Source organism: Pelodiscus sinensis, chromosome 32 (genome assembly GCF_049634645.1).
Source record: "Pelodiscus sinensis isolate JC-2024 chromosome 32, ASM4963464v1, whole genome shotgun sequence".
Lineage (NCBI taxonomy): Eukaryota > Metazoa > Chordata > Testudines > Trionychidae > Pelodiscus > Pelodiscus sinensis.
In genome coordinates, this window is record NC_134742.1 from 1,194,714 (window position 1) to 1,213,007 (window position 18,294).

Consider the following 18,294-nt stretch of genomic DNA (forward strand, 5'->3'; position numbering starts at 1 on the left):
GAACACGGCTGCTTCAAGTTAATCGCCATAACGACTATGCAAATACTGCAGCAAAATGAATATGCACTCGTGCAAATCTACTGATCATCACCATGAATATGCAAATAAGGCCCACTGTCATAATCAGAGCTTGACAAATAATGTAATCTACTCGCCTGGAGTAGATTACACCCCGGAAGAGCCGGCGCAGAGCGATCTGCGCATGAGCAGAACCGCGCGGCTGGCAAGCAAGGCTCACCGCTACTTGGTGAGCCCTGGTCATAACGAATAGGCAGGATTTTAGCCCCAGGGATTAGCCCCTGGTCTGTAGGGCGTGTGTGCCATGTTCCTAGTTTGCACCCCACCCCTGTCTTTGGGGAGCTTAAATGCTTCTGGACATCTGTCCAGAACTTCCTTCTTTAAGCAACAACTTGCTTACATCCCTAGGCTACGTCTACACTGGCATGATCTTGCGCAAAAACTCTTCCAGAAGAGAGCGCCTACACTGGCGTGTGCTTTTGCGCAAGAGCATCCGTGCCAGTGTAGACGCTCTCTTGCCCAAGAAAGCTCCGATGGCCATTTTAACCATAGGGCTTTCTTGCGCAAGAAATTCATGTTGCCTGTCTACACTGGCCTCTTGCGCAAGAACAGTTGCTCAAAAGGGCTTATTCCTGAGCGGGAGCGTCAGAGTTCTGGTGCAAGAAGCCCTGATTTCATACATTAGAACGTCAGTTTACGTGCGCAAGAACTCGCGGCTAGGGTAGACAGGCAGCAAGTTTTGGCGCAAGATCGCACCAATGTAGACACCTAGTGTGCTGATTGTTCACAACACTGACTGTCTGAGCCGTTCGTCCAATCCCAGCACTGCTACAGCTCTGTCCGCACGGCACAGTGAGCAACACTAGCCTATAATGTGCCCCACTCGCTAGCCTAGGTTGCCTATCACTGCACAAGATCAACGTGGCTAGTGAGAGGGCTGCCTTCATCTCAGCAGGCTGACACCGACACACACCTCACTTTTAACAGAGCTAAGGCAGTACAACGTTGAAAATGGAGTTTGTTAGAATATGATTAAAATGGGGGTTTCAGTTGCAATATATAAAAAAGTTTCAAAAAAAAGTTACAATAACAATTCTCCAAAGACCAGGGCCTGTCGACAACATTTTAGCACCTGAGGCCTGGAGCTCAAATGACGCCCCCATCCTCTTTCCAGATCAGGTTGAGTTTCTCCTGCGTGTCTAGACTGGCAAGTTTTTCCACAAAAGCAGCTGTTTTTGAGGAAAGACTTGCCAGCTGTCTACACTGGCCGCTTGAATTTCCGCAAGAACATTGACGATCTCATGTAAGAAATCAGTGCTTCTTGCGGAAATACTATGCTGCTCCTGTTTGGACAAAAGTCCTCTTGCCCAAATGCTTTTGCGCAAGAAAGCCAGTGTAGACAACGCAGTATTGTTTTGTGCAAAAAAGCCCCCATGGCGAAAATGGCGATCGGGGCTTTCTTGCGCAAAACCGCGTCTAGATTGGCACGGATGCTTTTCCGTAAAAATACTTTTGTGGAAAAGCATCCGTGCCAATCTCGACACTCTTTTCCGCAAATGCTTTTAATGGAAAAACTTTTCTGTTAAAAGCATTTGCAGAAAATCCTGCCAGTGTAGACGTAGTATGTGTTCAATAAATGTGGCGTGTTGCCTTATCCCTCTGCAAAAGATCCCAAGTACTTCTTTTAAGTACAACAACTGTGGAGAAGAAAAGTGCAGTTTTAATCATCGTAATGGAAATGAAACAAGCGCAGTTGGCTTATGTTCCCATATCCTTTTGAATCCTCCTCTTCCCCCCCCTTTTTTTTTAGGAATTTACGTTTTACACAGAACTGTCCTTTTTTTTTGAGTGCTGCTGCTGCCTGTTTGCCCGCTTCCAAAAGAAGCGCGTGAGTGCCTTGTGAGTTCGTAACCTCAAGGGTCCGCGGTAGCTACCAAATCGCAATGGTAATTGTGACGGACAATGTGCCCTTCATTACCAGTCTCTGATTGTGAAGATGATCAGGGGAACATCTTCTTTAGATCCATGTATACCTGGGCTGAAAAAAGGCCGGAGTGACCTCCTACCGAAGACGCATCTGTTGAAAGTGTAGATATGGGATCCATTAGGCAAACTGAAAAAGGAGACTTCTTCTCCCTCGTAGTCCAGAAAAACCCCAACCCTCTCCGGTTTAATTTCCAAGGTGATTGTTGTCCGAGGCGTGGAGAGGGCTTTGTACTCTCTGTTCCACAACCTTATGGCCCAGTACCCGTTTTCAGGCTCGATGCTTTTGTACTGCTCCCTGTCGTCTGTGTCAGCACAAACCCCCAGGTGCCACACGGTTTTCTTCTTAAGCTTCACTTCCCAGTAATGTCTCCCAGAGGCAAATTTCTGAGCGCCGAGGACACAGCGATAAGAATCAACGAGATCCGGATCGATAGGTTGCTCCTTTGCTGCGCCTGCATATCTCACGCTTTTTTGGTCCGGTGACACCCAGAGTTCAGGGTGTGCTGTTGTGGGATCCAGAGTCACGTTCACTGGAAGGAAGAAAGTGAGAGTTTCCCTTTTAGCGTGAAGAATCCAAAACTAACCCTCATATAGCCACAACGCGGCATTTTGAAATGTGGTATTCTGGGATGTTAATACCGTCAGGGAAGCCATCGTATTTGGATAGTGATCAATGGCTCGCTGTCAGGATGGCGGTTGGTTTCTAGCAGAGCACCCCAAGGATCAGTTCTGGGACCGGTTTTGTTCAACATCTTTATGAACGACCTGGCCGAGAGGATGGATTGCATCCTCAGCAAGTTTGCGGATGACACTAAGCTAGGGGGAGAGGTAGATACGCTGGAGGGCAGGGAGAGGGTCCAGAGTGACTTAGACAAATTGGAGGATTGGGCCACAAGAAATCTGATGAGGTTCAACAAGGACAAGTGCAGAGTCCTGCCCTGGGGACAGAAGAATCCCAAGTATTGGTACAGGCTGGGGACTGACTGGCTAAGCAGCCGTTCTGCAGAAAAGGACCTGGGGGTTACAGTGGATGAGAAGCTGGATATGAGTCAACAGTGTGCCCTTGTAGCCAAGAAGGCTAATGGCATATTAAGGTGCATTAGGAGGAGCATTGCCAGCAGATCCAGAGATGTCATCATTCCCCTTTATTCGGCTCTGGTGAGGCCGCATCTGGAGTGTTGTGTCCCCCACTATAGAAAGGATGCGGACACATTGGAGAGGGCCTAGCAAGGGCAACAAAAATAATTCGGGGGCTGGAGCACATGACCTATGAGGAGAGGCTGAGGGATTTGGGTTTGTTGAGTCTGCAGAAGCGAAGAGTGAGGGGGGATTTGAGAGCAGCCTGCACCTTCCTGAAGGGGGGTTCCAAAGAGGATGGAGAGAGGCTGTTCTCAGTGGTGACAGGGGGCAGAACGAGGAGCAATGGGCTCAAGTTGTGGTGCGGGAGGTCTAGTTTGGAGATTAGGAAAAACTATTTCCCTAGGTGGGTGGGAAGCACTGGGCTGGGTTCCCTAGGGAGGGGGTGGAATCTCCATCCCTAGTGGTGTTCAAGTCCCAGATGGACCAAGCCCTGGCTGGGATGATTGAGTTGGGTTGGTCCTGCCTTGGGCAGGGGGCTGGACTTGATGACTCCTGAGGTCTCCGCCTGCCCTGGGATTCTGGGAGTCTATATTCCACCCAGCCCCTGGCAATTGTATCATAAGAAGTAGCTGAGTTTTATTGTCTTTGTGTAGGAAATGAGCAGGTTTGGAAGCGTGTTGTTATTGATTTGAATAGCCTCATCATTCCTTACACTGGCCCATGGGTGCGCCGGGGCGGGGGCACCCGTGGGAAAAGCTGAAAGTCGGGGTCTGTGTGAAGTTCATGAGTAGTGTTTCATCCCCTCTAGGGATTTAGAGAAAGAGGTTTACAATCCATCCGCCCCTGCAGAAAGAACTACCTCCTTTCCCGTCTCTTCCAGCTACCCACGAAGGACAGCGAGTGAAAACCTCAGGAATGGGAATATTATCTCTCTCTATATATAACATTTTTTTTCCTGCGGGATGACATCATTATGTCATCTGTGTCCACAGGCTGGGTGGAGGGCATAGGCGGTAAAAGCCTGTAAAGAAGAGTTGAGGATAACAGGAAAGGCAGGAATGCAATATCCCTGGGAATAAGGGAAGAGGAGGGTATAATGACCAATACTATTTTACTCAGATAATTTTGAGAAGAGAAGGTCGCAGTCCTCTTTGAAAGAGAAGTCTTTAGTAGCACGGCGATTTTAATTACCTGAAAATCTTCGGGCTTTTCTGAGCACTGAAACAGAGATACAAAAATAGCTGAAAACTTGTCCAAATACATGCAGTCCTCACATAATACAACTTGGAACTGATGTTATGGGGAGGGGAAAAATTTTTGTTAAACCCAAATCAGAAATCAGAATCCTTACGAGAATGTTGTGACTTCAAACTATGGTCGCTACCCGTTTTTCTGTGTTGTGGAGCTGAAAAGTTCCTTCTCTCAAATAATCTCAAATTCACTCATATTTCCTCTGACCAAAAACGATGCATACTATGTATAAAGCTAAAATACCTTTCACTTGGTACAGTGTATTAAAAAAGGGGAGAGACCCATGCTTATAATGGCAGGAATATTCTGTCTTCACTCATAGTAAGAGAAGAAAATGGAACTTACGGAATGACGCAAGATAGTGTTCTGAAACAAACGAAAAACAAGACCAGAAATGAGTAATACTGGAAAGAAAGTGGAAAAAAACCCCTGTAGCTCTGTGTTTACTTCCATTTTAATTAGTTTAATTACATAACATCTAATTTAGTTGATGAGTGGTTAAAAGATGCATTCACCCTTTTACCACTTAAAACAAAATAAGGTTTAAGCGGGCTAGAAACAATGTGTTGATCCTAATTCCCTTGTGGGTGGTGACACCCACTCTACCCCGCCACTCCACCCCTTCCCACAGACCCCCACTCCTGCCCCACCTCTTTACCTTTCTCTTTCTCCACTTGAAATCGTTGGTTCTCTAGAGGAAGAGGAGAATGAAACATGAGACTCCAGCTTGTCCTAGTTTTGGTGATAGTCCTGCCGTTATCTCATATAATGATGCCAAAATGATTCAGGACAATATGAGATAGAAAATTGGAAAAGCTTTTGGAACCCACACAGCTTCTGGGTGTGGGGTTCTGTCCCACCTAGAATCCCACAATCCCCGAACACTAACCCGAAAGGGACCTCAAGGTCAAACTCGAAGCCGACTGAAGGCTGCACAAATGAAAACTGAAAGCTTTCAGGGCCACCTACGGTTCCCAGATGGTTTGTCAAGAGGAAAAAAAAAAAAAGGCAGAATACAGGTCACAAGACAACGCTAGGGCCACCAAAGAAAATGTACTTTGTCAGAAAGTTGTAGTTATATATTATTATAGATTACGTTTTAGGTATATTTTAGAATATTACATTAATTTGAGGTGTAAAATTGTTATTTGCTCATCTTAAATAATTTTAAAATTAATCTTACATAACTTTCAATTTAAATATAAATGTAAGGTACTTTCAAAATCTGTATATGATACATAACTTGTTTTGTTGAAATAAAAAGTATAGACCATGGTCAATGGAATAGAACAGGCTTCTGTGAAAATTTCAGATACTTTGTAAGTTTGAGATTTTGCATAAAGCTATAATTATTCATTCAATTGCAAAAAATTGACATTTATTGATATAAAATGAATATACATTTTGTGATTTTATTTGGGAATAAATAAATAAAAAACAAAATAGTTGCCGGCAGCTCATCTAGGGCCGCTCCTGGCTGTGAGCACGTGGTGGAGAGCCAAGTACTCGGCCACGTGCTCTGAGCGGCCAGCGGGTTGTACTTCATTCTTTTATAAAAATGTTCTCGGGGCCACAAAAAATTTCTATCAGGCTGCATCTCCCCCCCTCCCCTCCAAACTCCAGTTTGATGTGCCTGATGTGCCCTTGCTTCTCGTACTGTCCTCAGAGGCCAAGGGGAACAATTTTTCTCCCCCCTCCTTGTGACTCCCTTTTAGATACCTGAAAACGGCTCTCATGTCCCTTCTCAGTCTTCTCTTTCCCAAACTAAACAAGCCCAATTCTTTCAGTCTTCCCTCCTAGCTCCTGTTCTCTAGACCTTGCATCGTTCTTGTTGCTCTTCTCTGGACCCTCTCCAATTTCTCCACGTCTTTCCTGAAATGCGGTGCCCAGAACTGGACACAAGACTCCAGCTGAGGCCTGATCAGCACAGAGTAGAGCGGAAGAATGACTTCTCGTGTCTTGCTCACAACACTCTTGCTAATGCCGCCCAAAATCAGGTTTGTTTTTTTTGGAATGGTGTCACGCCATTGCCACCTATTTAGCTTGTGGTCCTCTCTGACCCCTAGATCCCTTTCTTCAGGACTCCTTCCTAGAAAGTCAGTCACTGTCCGTTCTGTGTGTGTGACACGGATTGTTCCTTCCTAAGTGGGCACTTTGCATTTGTCCTTATTCAGCTTCATCTTATTGACCTCAGACCATTTCTCCAGTGTGTCCAGATCAGTTTGAATTCTGACCCCGACTCCAAAGCACTCGCAACCCCTCCCAGCTTGGGATCAGCTGCAAACTTAGGCGTGTCAGTTCCACAAGCACCGGAGAGAGAAAAGGGAACAGGCTTAAACCATGTTCCTGCTAGAGATTACATGATATAAGTGTTGTGGTTTTCATTTACTTTATTTCATGGACAATATCAGACAGTTCCCTTGTGCCATACAACCCAGAGACTTACCTTCAAAGCTTTTCAACTGTGAGCGCAGTTTATCTATTGGAAGGATAAGATCAGACATGTTAGATGTCAGCCTTTCATATTTATGGGGACATTTTGACTGATTTTTGCTATGTTTGTGATAGAAACAGACATACTTTAGGGGGAAGGTAATTTAGAATTAACCAGAGACCAAAAAAAAAAGGTTAAAAGACTTGTTGTTTTTTAAATCTCGTGGTAAGTGGATGTATGCTTGGATCACTTTCCATACCAAAAATCGGTATTCAGTTTGGTTTCATTATGTGTATGTCACTCCAGGCAGTGCCTATATCTTCCGGTTTTCATTCATACGCCAAAGGGATAGGAAGGGGAGAAATTCAAATAGTATAAACATGATTTTTTACTATTTCCATTTCATAATAAAACTTGGAAGCTGAAATGATTTTTTTCCCAACACCTTCTGCAGACCTTCCCACACTAACCCTTCTCCATCTTCCAGAATAAGAGGGGCAGTGGGGCTTTTGCCCTGCAGTGGGGTGATGGACCTAGAGATTTCTGTCCAACATGGAGGGGGATCTTCTAGGACAGTGTTTCTTAAACTGTGTTGTGTAGCACCGAGGCAGTTGGAGGTGTGCCGCAAAGAGCAACAGAATTCAAAATGGCCACCCTTAAAGGGGCAGGCAACCTTTTTTTTTTTTTGACTCAATAACTTCCCCCGACCCCTTTCCCCCCGACCTTTTTTTTTTCTCAACCAAAAATCCTTGGTGTTCCTTGGTCTTAAAAAGTTGAAGAAACACTGTTCTAGGAGCATGGAGCCTGCCCTCTGCATCTTGCCCAGAGGTGAAGCGAGGCGGTCCACTCCGCAGCCCGGCAGGCACCTCCTGTGGTGCAGAATCCCCTAGCCCCACTGCCCCCCACAGGGTAGGAGCCCTGGCAGGTGTGCCCCACCATGCAGAAGCCCCAAGCCCCGAACTTCGGAAAATTACTATACGTGCCTTAGAGGGCCGGTACGTTTGTCCACCTCTGACATTGTGTCAAGATTGCTCTTCCAGAGGGAAGAGTTTCACCATCAGAAGGCTCTTGTCTCTCTGACAAAGACACAGAGCTTCCAAATAACCCTCCCACAGTTAATGAATTATCCCCAGTGAACAGAAAGCACAAAGTCGACTATCGTCCTGAAATCCTCTGTTAATCCCGCTACACCCCCACCCTCTCTCGTTTTCCAAGAGAGTCGTCTGACGACATCCGTATGGTCCCCGTTACCTGTGTCTTTGCTTTGCTTCCACAAATAATAAATAGCACAAGGAATGAAAAAAGCAAGAACCAACAGGTTTAGTGTCAGGCGAATCACAGTCACGTAGGAGATCTTTGGGAAAAAAGCATCTGAAAAAGAAATGCACATTGTTTATGCTAAGTGGCCAGAGTCTATAAGAGAGCCCTAGGTTGCAGGTCAGCGGGTCTAGGACTTCCGCATTTTGGCTTAGTGTGGGGTATGCATACCCTATCCCCCTCCCCTTTTTCCAATAGCAGCATCCCATTGCAAACCCCCATGTCAACCCTCTGTCAAGTAGTAGCAATTACTCGGAGCCTTGCACATCAGTTTCCAGCAAAGGGAAAACCCGGTGACATGAAGTCCGGGTCTATTCTAAGGATACGTCTCAACTACGTTCTATTTTTGAAAGAGGTTAAGCAAATTCTGCAGGCATTTGCGTATCTTCTTCCGATCTCACTTTCGAAAGCAGCGCTTTCGAAAGTGAAAGTAGTCTGGGTGCGTTTTTTTGGGGGAAAAAACCCTTTTTTGAACCCCCCTCCCCCCGCGTAAACCTCATTTTTTAAGGAAGAGTGGGTGGTTTTGTTTTGAAAAAGGGTTTTTTTTCCCAAAAAACCCACGTCCAGATCCGCTTTCGAAAGTGAGATCAGAAGAAGATACGCCAATTCCCACGGAATTTGCCTCTCCTCTTTCAAAAATAGAATGTAGTCGAGACGTACCCTAAGGCTATCTCTACACTGCTACTGTTTGGCGGAAGAAATATGCAAATGAGGCGAAGCGTGGACTATCACCGTGCCTCATTTGCATAATTAATGAGGCTCCGGTGTTGCTCAAGAGGCTCCTTTTTGCGCAAAACTCCCCTCATGCACAAGAGCCGTTTTTCTGCATTTTTTTAGGAAGAACGGCTCTTGCGCAAGAGGGGGTTTTGGCACAAAAATGGAGTCTCGTTAATATGCAAATGAGGTGCGGCGATAGTCCACGCTTCGCCTCATTTGCATATTTCTCGAGCCAAACGGGCGCAGCATAGACATAGCCTAAGTGTCATCTTACACGTAATCTGCCAAACCAGGGGGCCTGCGGACGGCAAGTGGGAAACCACTCAGATAGCACAAATAGCTTCTTGAACCGCCCGCGAAATCAGCAGCCGCATGAGCTGACCTGCGAGATAAACACGCGAGACTCCTTCTTGGTTCAGGACGCTGTTTCTGACGGCGCAGGTCAGATTCTGGTTGGACTTTTCGGTGACGATCAGAACAGACTCCGTCTGAAACAGGCTGTTTTCATCCTGGATGCATTTTGCAGGCAGGGACGGAAGAGGTTGGCCCTGGAGACCTTTCCACAGCGACTGAGGCTCCGGGTACCACCCTCCCGATCGGCACACCAGTCGGACGCCTCCGTCCTGGTAAGCCTCAATCGAGATCAGGGGACTAGTACCTGAAACTGGAGAAAGGAGAGAATCTGGATGAATGGTATATCCCTTGACCCAAAACCAGAGCCTGCATCCTTCTGCCCCAGCCTGATGAAAGTACGTGAGGATGCGGGAAGGAGGAAGGATGGAGTGAACGGGGGAAGGGCTTTGGAGAGGGGTGTGACTGCGTCTTGGAGCATCTAGCCCCGAAATGCACAAGGGGAGAGGCAATTCTTGTTTCAGACCCAAGTGGAGCGCAGGACCTGGTGTAAAAGTTGACTGTAGTTGAACTTAACTACATTGCATGAACAGGTGTGTTACGATCTAGGGGTCAGAGCGGACCACAAGCTGAATATGAGTCCCCAGTGTGATGCTGTTGCAAAGAAAACAAACGTGATTCTGGGCTGCATGAAGAGGTGTGTTGTGAGCAAGACACGAGGAGTCATTCTTCCGCTCTGCTCTGTGCTGGTTAGGCCTCAGTTGGAGTCTTGTGTCCAGTTCTGGGCTCCGCATTTCAAGAAAGAGGTGGAGAAATTGGAGAGGGTCCAGAGAAGAGCAACGAGAATGATTAAAGGTCTAGAGAACAGGAGCTAGGAGGGAAAGCTGAAAGAATTGGGTTTGTTTAGTTTAGAAAAGAGAAGACCGAGGGGGGACATGAGAGCCGTTTTCAGGTATCTAAAAGGGTGTCATAAGGAGGAGGGAGAAAACTTGTTCATCTTGGCCTCTGGGGATAGAACAAGAAGCAATGGGCTTAAACTGCAGCAAGGGAGGTTTAGGTTGGACATTAGGAAAAAGTTCCTAACTGTCAGGGTGGTCAGACACTGGAATAAATTGACCAGGGGGGTTGTGGGATCCCCATCTCTAGAGATATTGAAGAGTAGGTTAGATAAATGTCTATCAGGGATGGTCTAGACAGTATTTGGTCCTGCTATGAGGGCAGGGGATTGGACTCGATGACCTCTCGAGGTCCCTGCCAGTCCTAGTATTCTAGGATTCTGTGAACCTCAGCAACCATAATGTAATTCAATTTAACATCCTCATAGGGGAGAAAACACTCAAGAAGCCTTCCCCACAGTATCATTTCACTTCCAAAGGGAGGAACGACACAAAAACGAGGAGGCCCCAGTTAAACAAAAATGATAAGGAACACGCACCAAAGTGAAACGCCTGCAAATTGCATGGCAACGCTCTAAAATACCACCACAGAGGCTCAAACGATATGTACACCCCAAATTTAAAAAAAAAAATAGTAAGAGGACCAAAAAAAAAAATTATTCCCATGGCTAAACTAGTGAGTAAAGGAGACAGTTAGAGACAAAAATGGGAAGTTTAATCCTACAGAGGAAATTAAAAAGGAATGTGCAAGTCAAGTGTAAAAGATAATTAGGCAGGCCAAAAAAAAAAAAAAGACTTTGAAGAACACCAAGCAAAAGATACAGAAAGGCATAGGCAGCAGGCAGGAGGCATTCAGGGAATCATAAAATCCCAGGGCAGGCGGAGACCTCAGGAGCCATCAAGTCCAGCCCCCTGCCCACGGCAGGACCAACCCAACTCCATCAACCCAGCCAAGGCTTGGTTCATCTGGGACTTGAACACCACTAGGGATGGAGACTCCACCCCCTCCCTAGGGAACCCTCCCAGCGCTTCCCCACCCGCCTCGGGAAATAGTTTTTCCTAATATCCAACCTGGGCCTCTCCCACCACAACTTGAGCCCATTGCTCCTTGTTCTGCCACCTGCCACCACTGAGAACAGCCTCTCTCCAGCCTCTTTGGAACCTCCCTTCAGGAAGTTGAAGGCTGCTCTCAAATCCCCCCTCGCTCTTCTCTTCTGCAGACTAAACAGACCCAAATCCCTCGGCCTCTCCTCCTAGGTCATGTGCTCCAGCCCCCTAATCATTTTGGTCGCCCTCTGCTGGACCCTCTCCAATCAGCGTTGCAACCATCAGTACATTTACAGATAGTCCATAAAAAATGAGCTGAAATTGGACATGTCCACATGATTCCTAGGGGGGGGAGGGGCCCAGAACTGGACACAACACTCCAGAGGTGGCCTCACCGGAGCTGGATAAAGGGGAATAATTGAGGGGAGGGGTGGAGCTTCAGGGGAGGAGGCGGAGCCAGTGTGTGACACCCGCTGGCAGACCCCAAAGTCAGCGCCTGTGAAAGGAGACAAAACACGCCCTCCCAACCTAGGGAAGGACCGTAGAAAAGCCAGCACACTAGCCTGCTACCCGTAGTTCCATCGCCGCTTCTTGATAGGAGACCTCCGATCGAAAGAAACACATGTACAGCCCCGCATCAGAGAGGCGGATATCGCGTATCCTCAGGGCGACGCTTCCGTCAGCAATGTCCCCAGCCTGAAACTCTGTCCTTTGGCGATATTCCGACATCTGCTCCACATACTGATCCTTCCCTTCCCGGTACAGGTGCACAACCGAAGAGAACTGCCCCCGGTACCACCGCACCTCCATGTTCTGGGCACTCATCCTGGGGGACAGGCGACAGGCGAGGACGACTTCGTCCCCTACAGTAGCAACGAGAGGCTGGTCCGGGCCAATCACCGAAAAGTGTGCTGTGAAACGGAACAGCCGGCTAAAGCTCTTTTTGCAGAAAAGCGTCCGTGCCAATCTAGACGCACTTTTGCGCAAAAAAGCCCCGATCGCCATTTTCACCATCAGGGCTTTTTTGCACAAAACAAATCTGAGCTGTCTACACTGGCCCTTTTGCGCAAAAGGGACTTTTGCCCAAACGGGAGCAGCATAGTATTTCCGCAAGAACATAAGAACATAAGAACGGCCGTACTGGGTCAGACCAAAGGTCCCTCTAGCCCAGTATCCTGTCTGCCGACAGTGGCCAGCACCAGGTGCCCCAGAGAGGGTGGAGCGAAGACAATGATCAAGCGATTTGTCTCCTGCCATCCCTCTCCAGCCTCTGACAGAGGCCAAGGACACCATTTTATCCCCTGGCTAATAGCCTTTTATGGACCTAACCTCCATGAATTTATCCAGCTTCTCTTTAAACTCTATTATAGTCCTAGCCTTCACAGCCTCCTCTGGCAAGGAGTTCCACAGGTTGACTACACACTGTGTGAAGAAGAACTTTCTTTTATTAGTTTTAAACCTGCTACCCATTAATTTCATTTGGTGAAGCACTGATTTCTTACATGAGATCGTCAGTGTTCTTGAGGAAATTCAAGCGGCCAGTGGAGACAGCTGACAAGTTTTTCCGCAAAAGCAGCAGCTTTGGTGGAAAAACTTGCCAGTCTAGACACAGCCCAGGAGTATAGCGTTCAAATTCCGCGGCCTGTGATTTCTTTTGTTCACGGAATTAATATTTCCTTTACACGGGGTGCCAAAAAACCCGTGGAAAAGGAGGCATTCCTACCTGAGTCCAACTTGTGAACAAGCAGAGACATGAAGACTAGGGTGTAACCAAGAAGGGAGATATTCCCTGTGCTGCTGTTGGAGCCAGAAAAACGTCTCCTCTTCATTTTTGGTGCTGGACAAAAAAGAAAAAGGGAGTGTGAGCCGGTGATTTTTGATGCAAGTATGAATTCAACACTAAACACTCTGCCTGTTTGATATGCTTTGAGGCTTGAAAATAAGATCCCCAGAGTAGCTTCTGAATATTTCTCTTACCACCTGTATGCAGTGTACCCTGCAAGCTGGCTGTGTGCGGATGCTCGGGAGAAATTCCAGAGCCATTCAGCGGATTAGCAGAGTGCCCGCAGTTAGGTTTCTGTTTCTGTTTGTGGTGCACATTCACGCCTGTCTCAGTGCATGGAACAAAATTTATTCTGTGCATATATGGGGGAAAACAGCCAGCCAGGGATGGAAAAGATTAGAGGGGACGCTGCCTGTATCCAGACTGGATGTCAAATTGGATATTATGAGATTGTGTGTCTTTATACGCCTGGGATTACTTGGATTGTAAACTTTTGGGAGTCGGAGCCAACTTTATGTTCCAGCCCCTGGCACAACGAGTCTATGACGGGGCCCCATGGGCAGTGAGTGACCTTCTATTGGGGGGGACTGTAGCCAGACAGGAACCCCCCCTTGTAACATCCATTTTTGCTTGCCTGGAGCATACAGGGCACACAGAGCAGAAGGCCCAGGCTGTGTGACCGTGAATGGCTATAAACAGAGATACGCCAATTGCTGACCAAGAGGCTGCCAAGGAGTGCGCTTGACTGAAACCCATATTGATACGAACACACAGCCGTCCGCGGGGGGAGGAATCTCTCGCCCAGTAAAAAAATGTCTAGTGCTCACAGTTTAGTTCTCTCTCTTGCAAGTGTCAATTAACTTGAAACTTGCTTGTAAGAACTGGCGCCACAAAACGGACCAGTACAATTTGGCATCTTAAGATAAGAAAGAGAATACGGGCCCCCAGGGGTATAAAGATGGGTCCAGCAACACACTCACTCTGAGTGTCAATCTACCATCTATCTGCTGGTCGGGTTAGGTGTTTGATCTCCCGAGGTTCCACGGGGACGCCCACCTCGTATTCGTCTTTCCTAGGAATTGAGAGACCGGCCCTGGCCTGACACACTGGAGTCGAGAGGCACAGAAAGGGGTAAAAATTGTACCTGGATGTGTCCTTTGTTTAAGTATATATATACATAGACTTAGAGCTCTTTAAAGATTAAGCTGTCACTTGGTACCATTATTTCTATTTTCTATCTTTACCTTTTTCCTGTGATCATTTTTAAGACCTATATATATATATTTGCTAGCAGTTAAGAAATAGAGCAATAGCCATTGTAACCATATGATTTATAAGCTTCTTTAATAAACCTGTAACTGTTTAAGCTGTAACCTGACTCCTTCAGTTGCTGTAACAGAACCAAGCACAATTTAAAAGAACTTCAGCCGGTCATAAAGGGACAGACATAGGGAGAGCTTGGGCGTTTGGATCTGTGTCACTCCCAGGTGACAAGATCCGTTGGGGCACCTTTCCAGCCTTTCCTAGGCTGCCCTCTGCGAAGGAACTTTGTGTTCTAGCAGCTAAAATCTAAGGTGTAATAAGCTCTTCCTATATAACGGGGCGTCTGTTGGCCTGCTGGCCACCCTCTGCGACGGGACCCCGGTCCTAGCAGTAAAGACACGGACGTTAAACCTTTTCTCGGAAACACACACACACACACTGCCCTGACCGTCGGCTGACAGGGACAGGTCCTCAGCCCCAACCTGTTGTGTCCAAAGCCCCCCCCCCCACCTCTTCTGCCAGGTTCCCCACTGGAGCCCCAAACTCCACACTACAGTTGGAAGAACTTTGCCTCAGCTGCCCTGAGACCTAGTCCCTCTGGTAGTGGGGGAGGTGGTTCTACAAGCAAAAACTTCCAGATCTGCTCTAGGTTTGGGACAGTCGATGTGTCTGTCTGTCTGTTCTCAGAAAACCCTGCAGAAAAGAGGCAGAATCACTAGGCAGGTTAAAGTGCACCTCCCCCCAACAGGGACTGCCCCAGCCCCGAACCTCCCACCCTTGTAGGCACTTGGGGAAGGGGGGGGCTGAAACAATCCCCCCTCGATTCATAGGTCAACAAGTCTGGCTGCTCCCCTTCCTCAGGGCGTGAGGGGAAAGTGTGCACTTTGCTGCTTTTCTCACTCTGGCTGGGAGGTGCAGGGGGGCAGATGAACCTGGATCTGCCCCGGGTGGGGAGCATGCACCTCTCCCCTCGGCTGTGCCCCCTGGAGCTGCAGTGGCCATGGAGCGGGGCTTCTCCCCTGGCCACAAGCTGCTGCGGTGACCGAGGGCAGCCGGAACCCCTCACTCCCACCCCCAGCCCCAGAGCAACGACTGTAACAAACTTTGGACTTTTTCGTTTTCATTTCCAAAACAGAACAATGTGCTGAATTAAGGGGCCCGAGCAGAAAACACCCGGCCACAGGGCGCAACTCTCCTCTGTGCCCCTTCTTTGAGACCGCGAGGAGAAAGTAGCTTCCCGGAAATCCCATAAAACATCCCCCGGTAACGTACCAAGAGCGCAGCAGAAGAACGTCGTTTCCTATGGCTCCCCGTCTTCCTGCAGCCCGCTGGGCTAGTGACGGTAGAGGGTTCTGCTCCCGGACCCCACGCGAGTGGCCAGCGAAAGAAAGCACACGCCTCCGGTCTCAGCGAATAGCTCTAGCATCATTTGCAGGCAAAGTACGAAACGGACGGTGGTTTAGCGGTGGCCCTCCGAGGACCAGGATCCATTTCACATGAAATGTTCGGCTAAAGAATAAAGGCCGCAGAGTGAGTCCGGGGGAGAAAAACCCAGACCAAACGGTATGTAGAGGAGCAAAGATCACCTACCTGAATACTGCTGAACAACGTGAGACTCTCCACATAACATCCACGTCAAGGCAAATAAGTTTATTGCATGCTGTTAATACTGGAGAGATAAAGAGTTATCTGAAAGAAATACCATGGTACGAAACTGTTTTTCCAAGGGAACTGTTTCAGTTTCTTTGCCTCCCAGTATTACTAGGCTAAAACTGGTCTATGCCAGTGCAGCGAGGAGTCCTGTGGCACCTTATAGACTAACTGAAGTGTAGGAGCATAAGCTTTCGTGGGCAAAGACCCACTTCGTCAGATGCATGTAGTGGAAATTTCCAGAGGCAGGTATAAATATGCAGGCCAGGATCAGGCTGGAGATGACGAGGTGGATCCAATCAGGGAGGATGAGGCCCACTTCTAGTAGCTGATCTGGAGGTGTGAATAGCAAGAGAGGAGAAGCTGCTTTTGTAGTTAGCGAGCCATTCACAGTCTTTGTTTAATCCTGAGCTGATGGTGTCAAACTTGAAGATGAACTGTAGCTCAGCATAGTGATAGAAATAATAATAATAATAATTATAATAAACCATCTTGTTAGTCTTTAAAGTGCTACATTGTGCTGTAGCTCAGCAGTTTCTCTTTGAAGTCTGGTCCTGAAGTTTTCTGGTCCTATGCCAGTGATTCTCAATCTTTTTGTATGAAACAAAATACAGGACTATGTAGCACTTTAAAGACTAACAAGATGGTTTATTAGGTGATGAGCTTTCATGGGCCAGACCCACTTCCTCAGATCAACTAGTGGAAGAAAATAGTCACAACCATATATACCAAAGGATACAATTAAAAAAATGAACAAATATGAAAAGGACAAATCACGTTTCAGAACAGGAGGGGGATGCGGGGGGGGGGGGGGGGGGAGGACCCCTTTTAAAAAAAATTGTAAGTACCCCCAGTACCTACAGTTTTTTCAAAACGCAATGGTTTTTTTTCTGCCATTGCAACATGTTTAAACAACTTCAGCGTCACAGAGGGGGTGATAAAATGTTTCGGTGTGAAAAGTACAGAACGATACAACGCTGTAAAACTTAAAACAAAAATTCAGTTTTCTCCACATTTCAGTGGTGCAAACTTACCCCCCAGATGTCTCTCGGGTACCCCTGAGGGGACTCATACCCTGGTTGAGAAACGCTGGTCTAGACGGTGCTGGGTCCTGCCGTGAGGGCAGGGGACTGGACTTGATGGCTCTCGAGTTCCCTGCTGGGTCTAGGGTTCTGTGCTTTTATTCCTCCGTTCCTCTGCGCTGGTTAGGCCTCAGTTGGAGGATTGTGTCCAGTTCTGGGCACCACATTTCAAGAAAGATGTGGAGAAGTTGGAGAGGGTCAAGAGAAGAGCAACAAGAATGATGAAAGGTCGAGAGAACAGGAGCTAGGAGGGAAGGCTGAAAGAATTGGGTTTGTTTAGTTTGGAAAGGAGAAGACTGAAGGGGGACATGAGAGCCATTTTCAGGTATCTAAAAGGGTGTCACAAGGAGGAGGGAGAAAACTTGTTCATCTTGGCCTCTGAGGATAGAACAAGAAGCAATGGGCTTAAACTGCAGCAAGGGAGGTTTAGGTTGGACATTAGGAAAAAGTTCCTGCCTGTCAGGATGGTCAAACACTGGAATAAATTGCCCAGGGAGGTTGTGGAATCCCCATCTCTGGAGATATTGAAGAGCAGGTTAGATAAATGTCTATCAGGGATGGTCTAGACAGTATTTGGTCCTGCCGTGAGGGCAGGGGGCTGGACTCGATGACCTCTTGACATCCCTTCCAGTCCTGGTATCCTAGGATTCTATGATTTCCTCTCTCTCATATCAAAGAAGGAGAAAGAGCAACTAATGAAATGAAAGGGCGGACACTTTAAAAACAGGAACAAGGAAATGCATGTTCACAGATAAACTTCTGAAAGCAACTGTCGCAGCCATTACGGGAAGCCAACGGTTTATTGGAGTCAAAGGACAATTAGTAGGATGGATTATGAAAACACTTAGGTTATAGCTACACTCGCGGCTTCCTGCGCAAGTGCGGCTGTTCTTGCGGAAGAATCCGCAAAGCGTCCACACGGCCCGCCCGCTCTCACGCAAGGGAATTTACAGCACGGCGTGGGAAGAGAGGGCTTCTTGCGTGAGAGCTACACGCTCTTCTAACAGGGGTAAGCCCTCTTCCACAGGAGCTCTTGCGCCAGAGGGCAGTGTGGATGCTGAATTATTTTACATATTCCGCATGCTAATTAGCTCGCCTATTTTGCATGCTAATTAGCTCTCACATTTGCATATTCACCTGATGATTAATTTGCATATTCATCGTGATCATTAATTGACTAGAATGAATCAGTGGATTAAAATTAATTAATTAACATTAATTAATGTTAATTGGCCCCCTGCTATTTCACGTGGCCTTTGTAACCAGACCACAAGACCCAGCTCCCCCACCCCCACGTGGGAAAGGGCTGTACGGAAAAGGAACCAAGATGGCCGCCCCCATGGCTCCGCGGCAGACGTCGCTCCCATTAGAACGCCGCCATCTTGCGGGCCCTGCTCCCGCCCGGGGGCGGCCATCTTG

At 47.5% G+C, this 18,294-nt stretch overlaps 2 protein-coding genes across 2 annotated transcripts in view; one reads left to right on the forward strand and one right to left on the reverse strand.

The window, feature by feature from the left end:
• The window catches only part of LOC112544049 (butyrophilin subfamily 1 member A1-like), a 165,328-nt gene that overhangs the window by 82,036 nt on the left and 64,998 nt on the right, over positions 1 to 18,294 (forward strand). The gene's annotated exons all lie outside the window — the stretch shown is intronic.
• On the reverse strand, positions 1,632 to 18,229 carry LOC102443643 (butyrophilin subfamily 1 member A1-like). Its single transcript, XM_075913656.1, has 12 exons — positions 16,828 to 18,229; positions 15,734 to 16,126; positions 15,416 to 15,652; positions 12,821 to 12,934; positions 11,661 to 12,008; positions 9,186 to 9,467; positions 8,021 to 8,140; positions 6,782 to 6,814; positions 4,994 to 5,026; positions 4,681 to 4,701; positions 4,276 to 4,302; positions 1,632 to 2,534 (listed from the first exon to the last, which is right to left on the reverse strand). The coding sequence occupies exons 4-12, from the start codon at positions 12,924 to 12,926 to the stop codon at positions 1,993 to 1,995; spliced, it is 1,512 nt and encodes a 503-aa protein (XP_075769771.1). The 5' UTR covers positions 12,927 to 12,934; positions 15,416 to 15,652; positions 15,734 to 16,126; positions 16,828 to 18,229; the 3' UTR covers positions 1,632 to 1,992.